This window comes from Rutidosis leptorrhynchoides, chromosome 10 (assembly GCF_046630445.1).
Source record: "Rutidosis leptorrhynchoides isolate AG116_Rl617_1_P2 chromosome 10, CSIRO_AGI_Rlap_v1, whole genome shotgun sequence".
Classification (NCBI taxonomy): Eukaryota; Viridiplantae; Streptophyta; class Magnoliopsida; order Asterales; family Asteraceae; genus Rutidosis; species Rutidosis leptorrhynchoides.
Window position 1 is genome coordinate 273,085,328 of NC_092342.1, and position 17,032 is coordinate 273,102,359.

Genomic DNA, 17,032 nt, shown 5'->3' on the forward strand with positions numbered 1-17,032 from the left:
ATGCTTATCATTAAGTCCCCCCAGTTCGATGTTATATACAATGAAAATTAGTGTATGACGTCGAACTAGAAAGAAAATGTACTCGTAATGAACCATAACAACACCCTTGATCCAAATTAGCATGCTTAATGATTTTGCTAAAAAATCCTAGTTAGATTCCAAATATAACCGAACAGTGCATAAGATTATTTAAGTATATATGCGTAACCGGATACTGTATTAGCATTAAATGCAATGTATGCGTGCAGTCACCAACCTGTCTTTTCGGCTGCATTTCCTGCACCCGAGGTGACAACTGTCACTGTTTTCTGAAAAGGTAATGATTGTAATTATGCAACTGCCTGTTGATGCTATCATGCACCAGACATCTTAACAAAGTGTTTAGCTTAAGATTGATACACTTGTATGGCTCTTATTATACCCTTGTTACTTTTTGATTCCCATATTTCTTCTATAAATGGGACATTGGCTTTTTCGTATCTCACGATCTTTTCCTTTTTAAATCATTCAACCCTTTTCATCTTCTCTTTGAAGACCTGTTCTTGATCAAAAAAGGTATATTTCATACTCTCATACTTTGCATTGCGCTATATAACCCTAGTTACATTTTTTATGTATCATTCATGTGTTGTTCTGATTCTGACATTGTAGATGAAGTTGGAATCTTACGCACCCATTCCTACCACCAACTTCGGTAGCCATTCTCGCTCTCCTGTTAGTCACTCAGACACAATACCTTCACTATACCACACTCCTGATGCCAGAATCTTGGGTAACCACAAAAGGTCACATGATGAAGGTATTACTTTCGACAGTCTGACTTTTTTTTTTTTAAATATTGGCTTTAAGTTTTTATACGCCATGTTTATCATATTTGCAGGTCCAAGTGGTGTGTCCAATCACTCTAAGCGTGTATGCCCGAATCCTGATGATTCATCTTTACTGATTCCGAACGTAAATGAGTTCATAAAGGTTCCTCTTCCAGTTTTTGCACAACAGTTATCGTTTTTACAATCATGTGCCCTTCATCAACTAATGCAGAAATTTTCCTCACTTTCACCTTCTGAAGAACTTTACATGGACATGCAATCGACGCTGTTTAACTTTGCCGATGATTTGAATCGTTTGCAACTTAAATCTACGGCGCTTGCTCATCCCCCACCACCCTTATCAACAGAGACGTCCAAGATAAATGTTTTGCAAGAGGATAATGCAAAACTAACTGCCCAACTCGCCGATGCGGTAACCGCGCACGTGCAGGCAGAAGAGCGGATCAATGTTCTGATGTTTAAAAGGCAGCAAGAGGAGGATCAACATGTTGCTGATAAAAGGTTTATGGAGTCTGAGATTGCGTCTCTGTCTGCGAAACTGAAGGAAGCAGAAGGCCATGTCGTGTTTTTAAATGAAAGCTTCAGTGACTGGATTGCTTCCCAGGAGTCATGGGGCATGAAACACGATGCTATAAAGGCGAAGTATGACATTCTCCGAAAGGGTTTACCGAACATTGTCCAGCATGCTCTCGACTTCAAAGTTGTCGAGCAGCAATTTGGTGCAGCCATGGTTGCCGCACGTGCGTATGAGCGAACTCTGTTCTGGAATGTTGTTCGCCAGGAGTTGTATGTACCCCCCGTGATTCCTCCAAATATTGCTGAGCTACTCTCTTACGGAGCCAAAGAAAAGTGTGAAGAAGCTTGTGCCCGACTTCAACAAATTCCGATCCCCCGTCTACAATTTCTCATCAATGATCTTACCATCTCCGCGCAGGAGATAATCAATGACAAACTCGATTGAGTTTGTTATGCTACCCCGGATGGATATTATTTATCCATGTTTGGGTGGCGCTTTTTGCTAGTGAGGGATGGACCTTGCAATCTTGGAGGTTTCACATCCCTATATTATATTTTTATTTTATGTTTAAAGCAGGGTATGCATCTGATCACTGCGTGCGAGGATGGCATACTCTTCTTAGTGTAGGGCAAACGTTCCAGCCAATGCCACCCCCTTTTTTACTTTTTATCGTATATTAGGTCAAATTTTGGCACATGTCCCGCTTTTATGCTAAGAGGTTGACTTTATATCTTCTAACTGTAATTTGTTATCTTTGATTGAATATAATTCGATATCTCTTTTGGTTAAAGTGCAAGTATTGCATTTTTATGAAATCACTATGGCGGTTATAATGATTCGTTATAATTTTATGCATTCAATAACTCATGTTTAGAATAAATGCCATGAATTCAAGAGGGGAGCGACCCTTCAATCATTTCATGATCTTTTTATTCTTGCGCTAACAATCCATTGTTTTACGCAAAAGTAAGTAAACCAATGCTTATAAGTTTATACTCAAGACTTTTATAAAAAAATTTATAAGTATGTACGCATATACAATACAATGTAATTTACCCGTACTATAGACAAACCAATGTCTACACTCAAGAGTCTTCCGGCCACACCAATGTTCGGGTTATTTAAGCAAGTAAACCAAACTTGTGTTTTAAAGTCTAGACTATGCAAGTCTCCGTCTTGCGCGGTGTACAAGCGTTTGAAACAAACCAATGTTTTACTTCTGTCACCATTAATAATAGTATTAGTAACCAAACTAAACTATGCCACTTGAGACTCAGAGTGTGTCCTTGTGCAGCTTAAGGGGCATGCAATCAACAAATATGAAAATGCACAAGTTATTGTCTTAAATTGCATGATTTAATTTATTTCAAACATATCACTTGACCAACACTTAGTTGTCATGTTTACAATGGAAAATAGAAATTTTACATATTATAAACTTTAAACAGTTATTTGGGGTGTCAATCCCTCTGTATTTTTTTCATATGTAGCACCGTTTCAGTGTTTGCGCATGCCAGGTGCATTTTATTGCTTTTCTATCTAAACTTGCTAGTCGATACGCCCCTGTATCACTTACGCTAATAACCTTGTATGGTCCTTCCCATTTGGGTTCGAGTTTACCCGTGTCTTCTGCTCTGGTTGCTTCATTCTTTTGCCATACCAAGTCATCCAATTGGAAAGATAATTGTTGTACGTGCTTATTATAATAGCTTGCGATTCTTTGTTTGTTGATTGCTTCTTTTATGGCCGCCATTTCCCTGCGTTCTTTAACTAAGTTTAGATTTTCACGCAGTTCTTCACTATTGATACTTTCATCGAATGAAGCTATGCGCATAGTTGGCACATTTATTATAGCGGGTATTACAGCCTCGGACCCGTATACCAAACTGAAAGGTGTTTCGTTGGTCGCACCTTTTGGAGTTGTGCGGTTCACCCACAGTACATTCGACAGTTCATCTATCCAACCCCTTCGGCACAATCCAAGCCTTGCTTTGATTCTTAACACGATATCCCGATTTGTGACCTCACACTGACCGTTCGCCTGGGGGTGTGCAACTGATGTGACTGTTTGCTTTATGTTCAGCTCTTGGCACAAATTTCTGAATGGATTACCCTCAAACTGTGTACCATTGTCACTTACTATTTCATTTGGTATTCCAAACCGACAGGCGATGTTTTCCCATACAAAATTTCGGATTTGTTTGCCCGAAATTGTTTTCAGCGGTTTGGCTTCTACCCACTTTGTAAAATAATCAATGGCCACTACCAAAAACTTTACACCTCCTGGTCCTGCGGGGAATGACCCCACTATATCAATTGCCAATTTACAGAATGGCCATGGAGACGCGACCGGTATCATTGGATGTCGCGGAGCTTTGCTTACTGGTGCGTGCAGCTGACACGACTGACATTTGCGTATTACCTCCGTGGCATCTCTTTACATTGACGGTCAATAGTAACCGAGTTGAATTATTTTGGACGCCACTGTTTTGTGCCCTGAGTGCAAAGCGCACATTCCCTCATGCACTTCACGTATGATTGACTCTGCTTGAGTTGGATTAAGACACCACAAATGGGGTCCCAAGAAAGTCTTTCTGTATAGAATTCCTTTGTCTAACAAATACATCGGTGCTTTCATTTTAATCTTTCTCGCTTCTGTTGAATCCATTGGCAATGCACCTTTATTCAGAAATTCCACTATCGGTGTCATCCAACTCTGCTCCTCTTCCTCAACTGCGACAGATACACCGTCTGTGTCAATGAATTTAACTTTCACTTCCTCGACCCAAATTTCTTTCTTAAAATGGTTGAATGTTAAGGCGGCTAGCTTGCTGAGCGCATCCACCTTTTTATTTAATGTTCTTGAAACCTGAGTTATCTGGAATAAATCAAAGTCTACTGCAAGGTCTTGCACAAGTTTCAGATATTTTTGCATCGATTCATCATGTGCTTCATCTATCCCGTTGAATTGGTTTGCAACTAACTGCGAATTGACATATACAGACAGCTCTTTTACCACCAGATATTTTGCTACCCGCATTCCGGATAACAATGCTTCATACTCAGCTTCATTTTTTGTTACGGGGAAGCTAAAGCGCAGCGCAAAGGTATATTCTTCTCCTTCTGAACTTTTTAGGACTATTCCTGCCCCTACGCCTTCTGGACCAGAAGCCCCGTCTGTGTGCATTTCCCACAACTGCTCAGGCGGAGGTGGTATTTCTTTTGATTCATGCGAGACTTCGATATCTCCGGCTGTTTCAGCCAGGTAATCTGCTAGGACTTGCCCTTTTGCCGCACTTCTTGGTGAGAAGCTTATCTCATGCTCACCCAATTCAATAGCCCATTTGGCCATGCGACCAGAATTATCTGGTTTATATAGCACCTGCTCAACAAGTGTTAGCGAATGTAAACTTGCTAGAATTTATTAAGCAATTTTAAGTTTTTTGACAATACGTTGTTTTTTGTCATACCTGCTATATTGGCTGGTCTGTTAGGACCATTATTGGATGCGGTTGGAAATATCTCCTTAAGCGTCTAGCCGTATGCACGAGTGCATAAACTAGTTTTTCAATTGCAAGGTAGTTTAATTCTCTTCCTGTTAAAGCTTTGCTAATAAAATATACAGGCATTTGTACCTGTCCGCACAACATAATATATATATGATAAATGACTATTGAATAAGAAACAACTAGATTTTGATTTGAAGCGTGTACCTGTCCCCTGTTTGCTATCAATACTGAACTTATTGCTTCTTTTGATGCTGCTAAGTATAGTATCAATGTTTCTCCCGCAATCGGCGCAGTCATTGTTGGCAACTCTTTTAACAACTTTTTCATTTCCGAAAATGCCACTTCTGCCTCCTTTGTCCATTTGAAATCCGTTTTCTTTAAGGAGTTTTTTAATGTCCCGAAAAAGGGGAGCGATCGCTCTGCAGATTTTGATAAGAACCTTGTTAATGCCGCCAATTTACTCATTAAACTATGCACTTCTTTTTTATTTCTGGGTGACGGCATATTTTCAATTGCCTCTATTTTCTTTGGATTTGCGCGTATCCCGCGCTCAGTTATTATATGACCAAGAAACTTTCCTTCCTCTTCTCCAAAACTGCACTTCGACGGGTTGAGCTTCATATTTATCTTTCTCAACGATGCAAACGTTTCTAATCTATCTTCCAACAAACCTTGTTCTGTTATGCTTTTTATCCCCAAATCATCAACATACGCTTCCAAATTTCTGCCAATCTGACCTTTGAAAGCCTTGTCTATTACGCGCTGGTATGTTGCTCCCGCATTCTTTAGACCAAATGGCATCTTGGTATAGCAGTATATTCCCTCGCTTGTGTGAAGAGCAGTTTTATCCTCATCATCTGCTGCCATCTGTATCTGATGGTATCCTTTGTACACATCCAGAAAACATTTATATCGAAAGCCTGCCAGCGACTCGACTTTCCTGTCTATTTCGGGTAGAGGATAATTATCTTTGGGACAGGCTTTGTTAATGTCTGTGAAGTCGACACACATACGCCACGACCCATCAGGATTTTTTACCAGTACCAGGTTTGCTACCCACATTTGGTACCTTACCTCTCATAATATATTTGCTTTGACCAACTTATCAACCTCCGCTTTCAACCATTCGCTTCTTTCCGGTGCCATACCGCTTTTCTTTTGTCGTACTGGCGTCAAACTTGGATTTGCATTAGGTTTATGCTCAGCAATTTCTCTTGGTACGCCAGTCATGTCTGCTTCTTTCCATGCAAAGACATCCGTATTAGAAGCTAATGTGTTACGAAGCTTGAACTTTGTCTCATCGGATAATCCTCCGCCGATTTTGATTTTTTGCTCTGGATATCGCGGATTTGCGATAATCATGCAGCTTTGCAGCTGTTCTGCCTCGCTTGGCTGTTTTTCTACTTGTTCTACGACTGCAACATTTACATCGAGTTTTTTTAACCTTATCGTTGCAATTCCTAATGGTGTTGGGAACTTGATGAGGCCATGCACTATGGAAGGGATAGCTCCCCGCTTTTGCAAAGTTGTGCGTCCCAAGAGCGCATTATACTTTGAGTAAGACCTTACTATAACAAATTCTATTATTGTACTTCTTACCAACTCCTTATTATCATCATTTACTAGCTCTAGCTCTAATTCAATGATCCCAATTGGCCATGCAGACTCCCCAGAAAATCCTGATAATGCGGTGCTAGGAGCTATTAGCTTGGCTCTCACCGCTCCTGGCAGCAAGCGGAAAAAATGTTCGTACATTATATCAACACCGCAGTCGGTGTCTATATGTAATTGCTTTACGATGTACCCGCAGCTTTTAGCGCATCCTTTAATTGTGATGGGTGCATCTGAAGTTTCCTGTGCTATGACTGGGAACATGATGGGAGTGTTTTCCCACTCTTCAGATAATTCTAACTTGCGTCTCTGATTTACTCGTCCGCTGGTTACCATATTAATGGTTTTATCCATTTCCCTTCCATCATTCTTCTTTTGCCACGGATATTCTTTTTCTCCTTTCAGCTTCTCGCTTGATGCTTTTCCACTTTTCTTCAAGTGTTGTAATCTTCCCTTTTTAAGTTCGGCAACCACCTTTTCGATTAGATGCCGACATTCATTTGTTTCGTGACCGTAATCGTCATGAAAGTCACAAAACTAACTTTTGTCCCTATTCCCATATTTTGACATAGGGACCAGTGGATCGAAGTCTTTACACACCGCCTCTGTAGCCAGAATTTCTTTTGGCATTTTTGTAAGGTCTTTTACTAATGCGACGTTGTCGGTGTGATTACTTTTGTACCTCTGACTTCCTCCCCCTTTGTTGTTGTTAAATTTGCGGTATTTATCGTTATTGTAATTACCGCTTCGGGACGGCCCATTGTTATTATACCATTTGCCATGCTCTGACGCTCATCCTTGCATTCGATAATAATCTTCATTAATGTCCATGTACGAAGAGTTGCTTCAGCGGTTTTGTTTTATATCTTCTTGCGCACGCATATAATCATGTGTTTCTTTTAAAGCCTCCGCGAAAGTTTCTGGTACTCTTCTGCACAGCTGCTGCCACAAAGAGAGATGTCTATCGGTGTCTATGCAATGTATAAAACCGAACACCTTTTGAATTTTTGGGAGGTCTTGTATTTTCGCCACTTCCTTGGTGTACCTATCGATGACTTCCCCCAAACTTTCTTTTTGCTTTTGTTTAATGTCGTGACATTCAACATGTGTTCTTTTGCGAGCGCGCAGGTTGAGGAAATTTAATAAGAATCTTAAGCGCAGATCCGCAAAGCCTGTGATGCTCTGCGCTAGTAAATTATTGAACCATTCTCTTGCTACTCCTTGCAGTACTATTGGTAGCATATGACATGCTATTGCAGTGCTATTGGTTCCTTCAAATTTTTGCAAAAAATCATCTGGATCTGACAGTCCATCGTAACTTCCTAACGTTAAGGGTACCACTGATGGTACTATAAAAGGATGATTTGCGATATCTGGTACAAACTTTTCAGTTGTAAGAGCTAGCTCAAGACTTTGCCTGGCTTTCTGTCCTTACATTACCGCCAACCAGTTGTTCATGAATTCTTGAACCCTTGCTGGTTCATTAAAAGCTGGTGCCAAATGCGGTGGCGCGACCGGCTGCAACCGGGATATAAAACTATGTGGCTGGGTCATGACATGTTGCGGCCCGCTATATTGGTTGGTTGCAACATTAGGGATAGGTTGCGAAGACGCATATGTTGTTGACCCTTGATATATGAACCATCTTGATTTCTCAGACCCATCTGCCTGATTCTTTCTTGAGCGCTCTCGGTGGTAACCCTTTCAATAGGAGTTTCAAGTTCCACCGAAGTGATGATGGGCATGGTGCCCACATAGGTAGTTTTAACTTTGAAACCTGGTGGAATGGTCTCGCTTGGAGAACCGAAGCTCAGATTTTTTGGAGGCAGATCCTCGAATGGTTTGAAGCTAGTTCCTGTTTCTAATATGCTTCCATCCGGAGAATTCCACCAACTCTTAGATGATTATGTAAGGACCGTTTCTGATGCAACTAATCCTGTTCCAATGCTTGATGTTGATGGAGGCATGGACGTGCCTTTGACTGGTGCAGGTGGCGTCGATGGTGTATTCGTAATAGTCTTCGTAGGTGTTTGAAACCCTGGACTTACAGGAGAATCCGATCACCCCTAATTTTTGGCACTCTTACTTCCTCCACCCATTCTTGTTGACAATCTGAAAAAATGAAAGTGACCGATTAATTAAACAAAAGTTTTACGAAAAAAGATACGTATAATAAATCGTATACAACATAAATTCCAATCTTATTTGTTTCGTATAACCGGTCCCATGGATGGCGCCAAATGATCAAGCATATTTTCACGAGGTCAAGGTGAACCTACGCTTAAGTGCATAGTGGGGTTTAAGGACTAACAACATTTCTACCTCCGACACTTAGTCGTGGATAACCCACACTGGTATCGTTTCGATTCCGACAGGGTGGTCGATTTGAGAGTCCACCAACAACCTAGCATACGAGGTTATGTGGCCTAAAGACATGAAGGTTTTATAGTTCAAGACATACATGAAAGTCTTTACATTGAAGATCGTATGAAGCTTGTTCGTACGATGAAGATATGTATGCTAGTGTAACGTATGAGTAACCGAATATATTTTTAGGGTTTATGAGCTATGTATTTATAGGCTCACGAATTAGGGTTTTGATAGAATCCCTTCCTTAATTAAATGCCATCTCTTCCCAACTAACTTTCGTTATTTAAGGAAAAGAATCCGAATTGATTATATCGTACGTCTTTCTAGAATATACTAGACCCTTATGCAAGTATACAAAACTCGCATCAGATGGTATAGGCGCATAGAGTGCGGCTATACCCGTGTCATATCTCTGACAAGATAATTTACGTGCGGTTTTGGACTTTGGATGCGTAATCTGCATAGTCTTGCGAATATGCGTATCATTACCTATCATGACATCATTACCAATCATTCAGTCAGTCACTCACCAACCGAACCTCACTTATCTTCAACGGGAGAATGAATTTCATGCTCACCTTCTCTCAGTCAATATTTCTAAGGATGACTAGATCAGAAAAGCAATTCTTGGTCTTCTCAACTCTCTCCAACTCATCCCGAATTATCCTCCTATACTTGAACCGATTCCGTGTCGTGTTGATCAACTATCTTCCTCCCTGTGACATGATGACCCCGATGCCGGCAGCCAATATGAGGGGGAGAATATCGGAGGAAGATCTACTGTGCATATCACTCAAACTCTCAGTCAAACACAAACTCCACCCAGCTCTTCCAGGAAAGGGAAAGAAATTGTCGATGACTCTGATGTGCCTGAAGGAATGGTCGAAGGGATTGAGTACATAGTAGAAGAATATGAAGTTTCCCCCGAAGGACATGATGTGATTACAATAAACTCTGATGATGAAAATGACTTTGATGAAGTTATGTTTGCTGATGTCAAAGAAGAAGTAGAAACCAAAATTGAAATGTCCGAAGCAATGGTTACCTCAGTAGAAACCACTCTTGCTATGGTGGTGTACACGAGTCCCGAAATTGAATCCATCACCTCACATTCCGAAACAATCATCACATCTGCACCGCAGCTTATCATTCCAAAATCTGAAGAAGAAGAAGAAGAAGAAGAGTACTTCAGAAACCTGAAATGCTAACCTACTATTGCCATTGAAGGAGCATTCTCAAAAGAGAATTATGTGAACTTAGAAGCTCCTGATGAGGAAGAGCTCAATGAATTTGATCGTTTTGTCACTCAAGAATACACCGATGAACCCGCTCCTAGATTTCCCAAACCTACCACTCAACTGATTCCTGAACAATCCACGTCATCTGATCCCCAACATAGAGAATTCAACAAACATAGAGCACTACCAATCAAAATTGGTGAACCTCAATCTGAAGAGGTACTACAGGGCTGTTGGCTGGAAGAGCAAGTGAAAGGATCCGTTCATATACATTATAAACGATTCACAATAGTTGATTACATCGCGAGGTATTTGACCTCTATATGATACATTTTACAAACATTGCATTCGTTTTTAAAAGACAAACTTTCTTTACAATGAAAGTTGACGGCATGCACACTATTTCATAATACATCCAACTATAATTGGCTTAATAATAATCTTGATGAACTCAATGACTCGAATGCAACGTCTTTCAAAATATGCCATGAATGACTCCAAGTAATATCCTTAAAATGAGCTAATGCACAGCGGAAGATTTCTTTAATACCTGAGAATAAACATGCTTTAAAGTGTCAACCAAAAGGTTGGTGAGTTCATAGGTTTATCATAACAATCATTTCAATATATTAATAGACCACAAGATTTTCGTTTATAAATATATGTACACTCGCAAGTGTATAAAAGTATTCTATAAGTTGTAGGCACTCGGTAACAAGCCTTAACGTTCATGTTTTACCCTCTGAAGTACACCAGATCAGGTGTGTTTAAAATAACCTCGAAGTACTAAAGCATCCCATAGTCAGGATGGGGTTTGTCAGGCCCAATAGATCTATCTTTAGGATTCGCGCCTACCGTACATAGACAAGTAGTTTAATGTTACCAAGCTAAGGGTATATTTCTGGTTTAAACCTACGTAGAATTAGTTTTAATACTTGTGCCTATTTCGTAAAACATTTATAAAAACAGCGCATGTATTCTCAGTCCCAAAAATATATATAAAAGGGAGCAAATGAAACTCACAATACTGTATTTCGTAGCAATTATGTATATGACGGCATTGAACAAGTGCAGGGTTTGTCTCAGATTCACGAACGTATCAATATTGTGATTCAATATTGCAGGAAAGTACGTAGACGCAACGAAAATGATAAACGTTAGGTTGACCTCACGAGCAATACCCTCGATCAATACCCATAACCTCCATAGCTATAACCCATAATTTCCTTAGCTCTATCCCGTTTTAAAACTTATTTTGAAATCGTCTGAGTATAACTCCGTCGTAGTATTTTATGTATACTAATAATATCTTGAAATAATACAAAGAAAATATATATATGTAATTCGATTGAGAGAGTTTAGAGAAATATATTTTCAAGTTTCTATGAAATAATGAAACCTATTGAATTCTATTTATAATAGATTTTTGAATTATTAAAGTGAATTATTAAAGTATGAATTATTAAAGTGAATTATTAAAGTATGAATTATTAAAGTGAATTATTAAAGTGAATTATTAAAGTATGAATTATTAAAGTGTGAATTATTAAAGTGAATTATTAAAGTATGAATTGTTAAAGTGAATTATTAAAATATGAATTATTAAAGTGAATTATTAAAGTATGAATTATTAAAGTTAAAGTAAAATAAAAGTAAAGTAAAGGTAAAGTTAAAGTATAGTAAAAGTATAAAAACTATGTATGTATAATACGCGTATAAATATATATAATATTAATTTAAATCGTTATATATATTTAATGAAATAAAATATAAATATCGTTATATTTATTATACTGGTTAAGTAGTGAGTTATCAAAAGTGATTCTAGATATTTATAAAAGTTATATACGTTTTAATAATAAAGTTCTTTTTAAACTGAAAACGTCTTTGTACGTTTGAAAATAGATTAATAGAATATTATGGAAACCAATTCTCCACTAACTTTTGTCTAACTTTCGTAAATGACACTTTTTGTTTTTATTTATAAATAGCTTTATAAATTATTCTGAATATCGTTAAGAGGAATAGATTTTCTCAAATCATAGTGGACCTCTCAACAGCAACAGAGACTTGTAATCATAATTCAATGTTTCTGATAATTCAATCATTTAATATAAATTTTTTTAATTTCGTCGAAAATCATATTGAAACAAATACGTTCATGTAAAGTATTATACATTTAATACTTTATTAATATTCTCAAGTTATAATATATATATATATATATATACATATACATATCTATTTATATATAACGGTTCGTGAATCGTCGGAATTTGGTCGAGGTTATAATGAATGTATGAACACAGTTTAAAATTCTTGAGATTTAACTTAACAAACTTTGCTTATCGTGTTGGAATAATATAAAGATTAAAGTTTAAATTTGATCGAAAATTTCCGGGTCGTCACAGTACCTACCCGTTAAAGAAATTTCATCCCCGAAATTTGATAGAGGTCGTCATGACTAACAATGAGAATGTTATTATAATGATTATAGAGTTTTATCATGTTCAAGAAGAATGGATAAAATAATTCGATTACTCGAAGCGTGTTAGTGAAGTTATCGTAAATGAATGAAATAAGATAATAGTGATTCGTCGTATCTTTTGACGTCATCACGATTGATCTCCGAAAAGAAAATCTTTGTAATCTATATTGGATTTGATTATTCGGCGATTAAGGAAATTATGATCCTCTTCGAATTAATGCGATAATTCATTTTGATTTCTCTGTCGGATATTTCACTATAAATCCACCTCATTTGTTTTCTTACAACTCACACCTTCTCAACTCATATTTTAAAGTATTTGTCAATATGCTTCATCCAGTGCTGATTCTTGATATACTCCTCACTTTCATATCTGTCGCTCTTCTTTTTCATCTGCCTCCAGAAGAATCTATTTACTTCTACTATACTCTTGGTTTTATAGTGTTTTTAGTTCTCCCGTGTCTTTATATTGCTATATGCATTGATATATACGGTTTGTGATTTCTGGGTTGTTGTTTTTATATCTTCCCTTATATTTCAAAGTCCTTGCTTCTTCTATAATCATTGTCATCCACAGTTAATGCTCTCTTCTATTTGCTATGATTTATACTCCCATTTCTAGTTCGGAGCTTTGTCCTTTCGTTTCTTCTTCTTGCGATTAAGCACCGCTTGTAATGATCCAGAATTCGCAGATATAAATTTCAGAATGAACATTGTTAATGTTCTAGGAAGGAAATTGTAATGGCACGATCTTGACTTGTCAAATTACCAGAATACCTCGAAAAAGGCCGAATCATCAAGAAATATTTTCTTGATATTTAGGGATCAAAGAGAATACAAGAGTCGTGTAACATAGCACATGATGACGTTATGATCTGTGAATCATCATGTTCCATTTAGAAACTCAGCATGAATTACTGTAATATAATCACGTTGATCAAGTGTCATTATATTATACTAACTCATGCTTCAGCTCCCAACACTTCTTCAAGAATATTCCTATTTTAATCTTGAATGTTTCAGAATTTAGAAACTAAAATAGTTTCTTTTATGATATAATATAGATAGCGCGAAGAGGTAAATGATTTCAGATAAGAATAATTATAAAAATATCTTCAGAAGTATGGATGATATTTATAATGAAAGATACGATGATATCTTAGAATGTCTAATATCAGAGGATGATGAAGGATATTGTCCGCAGGGGTTTAGAGTCAGGAGCAAGGTATTCGTTAATGACTTCAGCAAGTACTGAATCATTTAAATTCTTTGAAGGCAGGTTCAGCCTTTGTGATTTGTCCACAGCCTCCTTCATACTTTGCTCAATCCGTTTTCCAGTTCCAAAGCTTCTCTTTTTCTGAGCTTTGCCAATATACTATCCTTTATCATCCAACTTTTTACTGTTAAGGTCGTTTACAGTTTTTGTTGCTTCATCAGCATTTTTCAAAATTTCGAGAACTAGTTCGAAGTTTAGGGTGTTTTTCAGAAATTTCTCATTCAAAGAATGTAAGTCTTGGAGGTAGACATTGTGTGTATATGTAATTGTTGATGTAGACATGCTGCGAGGTTTCAAAATACTGATTGCTGATTCTCAATAATTGGTATGGCAATTCTTGTTATAAGGTACGAATGAGTATATGATAGGGTTTCGATAATTATAATGATTTTTTTTTTTTTTTTGGAAAGTCAAATATCAGTGAAGTTGTTGGTAAGTTTATTGCTAATGTGGTGAATATAAACGATTCCCCCGGTAACGTTGGCGAAAGGGCAACGTATCTATCGAGGTTATAATAAGACTGTTTTGATTGAGAAGTCGAAGTTGACTTGCTGGAGCTGTGACAAAACTGTCTATTTTGAAACGGAATTGAAAAGTTATTTTAGCTAGTAAATGCCAAAGGGTCTAACACGGATACGTATCGAACTAAGACTTGGGTTTTGAGAGTTTTTCAGGTATATAACTGTGGGTAACATGTGGTTGGATCATCATCTCGATTGTTCCTTAGTTGAAGTGTCTTCAGGAATTTCGTAGGGTTTGAGCACATATTGTAATCGTTAATACATATGATGTTCTAACACAGTTTTGAAGTCAAAGTATAGCTTTGAAAGATATAGGAATCTAAGAGTGATGATACTGGTTATATTTCGAATTGAATTATGCGATTTCAAAATCAGAATATGTAATTGAATTTGAATGAGTATGATTGTTTTGATTTATATGAAAGAATGGATATTGTTGTGAAAGTAGGGAGTATAGTTGATGATTGCTGAATCAGTTTCGAAAAATGTAATATATTAATTGTGAATTTATATATCTCTCGGATATTACCTACCCGTTAAAAAATTTTCACAATTAATATTTTGTACAAAAGAAGTTTATTACAGTCTTTATAAAAATATATGTGTATATTTTCTTTAGATGTAATATAGATTTAATGAGTTAATATTAAATTAAACTCATTTGTTTTATGGTTGGAACTAGAATTGAGTAATCCCTAAAACTTTATAAATTGCATAAGTATTTCTTCAATAATATTGAAATTATGAATCATTACTTTGTTATTTGTTGGTTTTCGTGAAATTCTTGTGAACTTCGCAAGGTACGAATGATGTTATTTGAAAAGTTTCGAGTACATCGATGATGAAAGTGTAAAATCAAACATATATTCGAATAATACACTTGATTTATTATGAATTGGATTTTTATTGAATTGAGACAGAGATTGTAATTAACGATGGTTAAGTTGCGGACGAAGGACGTACATCATTGCATATTTGTAATATGAATTAACTGAGTAGTTAAGATTCACACATAATAGCTTAGTACGGGAAGATTTATTATGGTTTAAAAATTTATACATATAAAATATACATATAAATCTTTCGATTGGAAATGAGTTAATACTTCATAACTCGTTGATACAATATATTTGTTGTTGATTCGTAATGATGTCCACAATAAATCTTAAACTGACAGAGTTTGTGATGTTACAGGTGCTGTTGATTCTGACGATATTGACGGCACTGACTGTGTTGATGATGCAACGGTCCTGTTGATGCTGTTGGTAAAACAATTCTAGCTTGTAAATCGTACACCATTTTCGATCAAAGTTTCTACTCTACCATCTCCGTTCACTCATCCGATTTACGGTCAGAATTAAATAATCTCTAAGATTTTGGAGATTACATAACTGCCGCAGAGATATCTCTTCAATGAAGTTTATGAATTAATACTTCATCGTTTGTTGTTGTTGATATTCCTGGATATTTACAGGGCGTATGACGTTGATGTTTGAGATACAGATTGTGATGTTGCGGTGTGGGATGTGGATGTTGTTGGTGATGGTGGTGATGGTACTGTTGGTGTTGCTGATGGTGGTACTGTTTATGCTGCTGGTGTTTGTAACCTTTGCACCATATTCTCCAAAGCCACTACCCGAGCGCGAAGCTCGTTGACTTCTTCTATTACACTGGGGTGATTGTCGGTTTGGACGAGCGGATAAATAAAATCTAGAATTTGGTGTAGTATGTAATCGTGACGAGATACTCTAGAAATAAGAGAGAAAATGGTGTTTCGGATAGGTTCGCCGGTAAGTGCTTCAGGTTCTTCGCCAAGAGGGCAATGTGGTGGATGGAAGGGATCACCTTCTTCTTGTCTCCAATGATTAAGGAGGCTACGAACCCATCCCCAATTCATCCAGAATAGATGATGACTAATTGGTTGATCCATTCCGGTTACACTGCTTTCGGAACTTGAGTGGGATTCCATTTCGGAATCCGAGGGACTTGAACTAATGACGAATTCCATTTCGTACGATTGAATAAAGAATTTTTCGATATGAAATGATTTTCCGGCTATCGGGTGGTATTCTAATTATATAGAGCAAAAGGTTTCGTAGATTACGGAGGAATTTACGGAATATGTCAGGCAAAGTTTACAGTAACAGATACGCTAAGATATGAATTAGCAGATACGCTAAGATATGAATTTTGTCTATACACTATTCATGCAATCAATGCAATAAGATGTGTCTAGACTAAGAATGATAAGCAGGTAATTTTCGACAAAAATGATGAGCAAAACTTTTGACATGCAGACACGGTCGAAGTCCAGACTCACTAATGCATCCTAACGACTATCAGTTAGACACACTAATGCAGACCTAGTTCGCTAAGACCACCGCTCTGATACCAACTGAAAGGATCCGTTCATATACATTATAAACGATTCACAATAGTTGATTACATCGCGAGGTATTTGACCTCTATATGATACATTTTACAAACATTGCATTCGTTTTTAAAAGACAAACTTTCTTTACAACGAAAGTTGACGGCATGCACACTATTTCATAATACATCCAACTATAATTGGCTTAATAATAATCTTGATGAACTCAATGACTCGAATGCAACGTCTTTCAAAATATGCCATGAATGACTCCAAGTAATATCCTTAAAATGAGCTAATG

At 37.2% G+C, this 17,032-nt stretch overlaps 1 protein-coding gene across 1 annotated transcript; it reads right to left on the bottom strand.

The window, feature by feature from the left end:
- Positions 1 to 3,796: 3,796 nt before the first annotated feature.
- Positions 3,797 to 4,534, bottom strand: LOC139871042 (uncharacterized). Its single transcript, XM_071858791.1, has one exon. The coding sequence runs from the start codon at positions 4,532 to 4,534 to the stop codon at positions 3,797 to 3,799; it is 738 nt and encodes a 245-aa protein (XP_071714892.1).
- Positions 4,535 to 17,032: the final 12,498 nt, after the last annotated feature.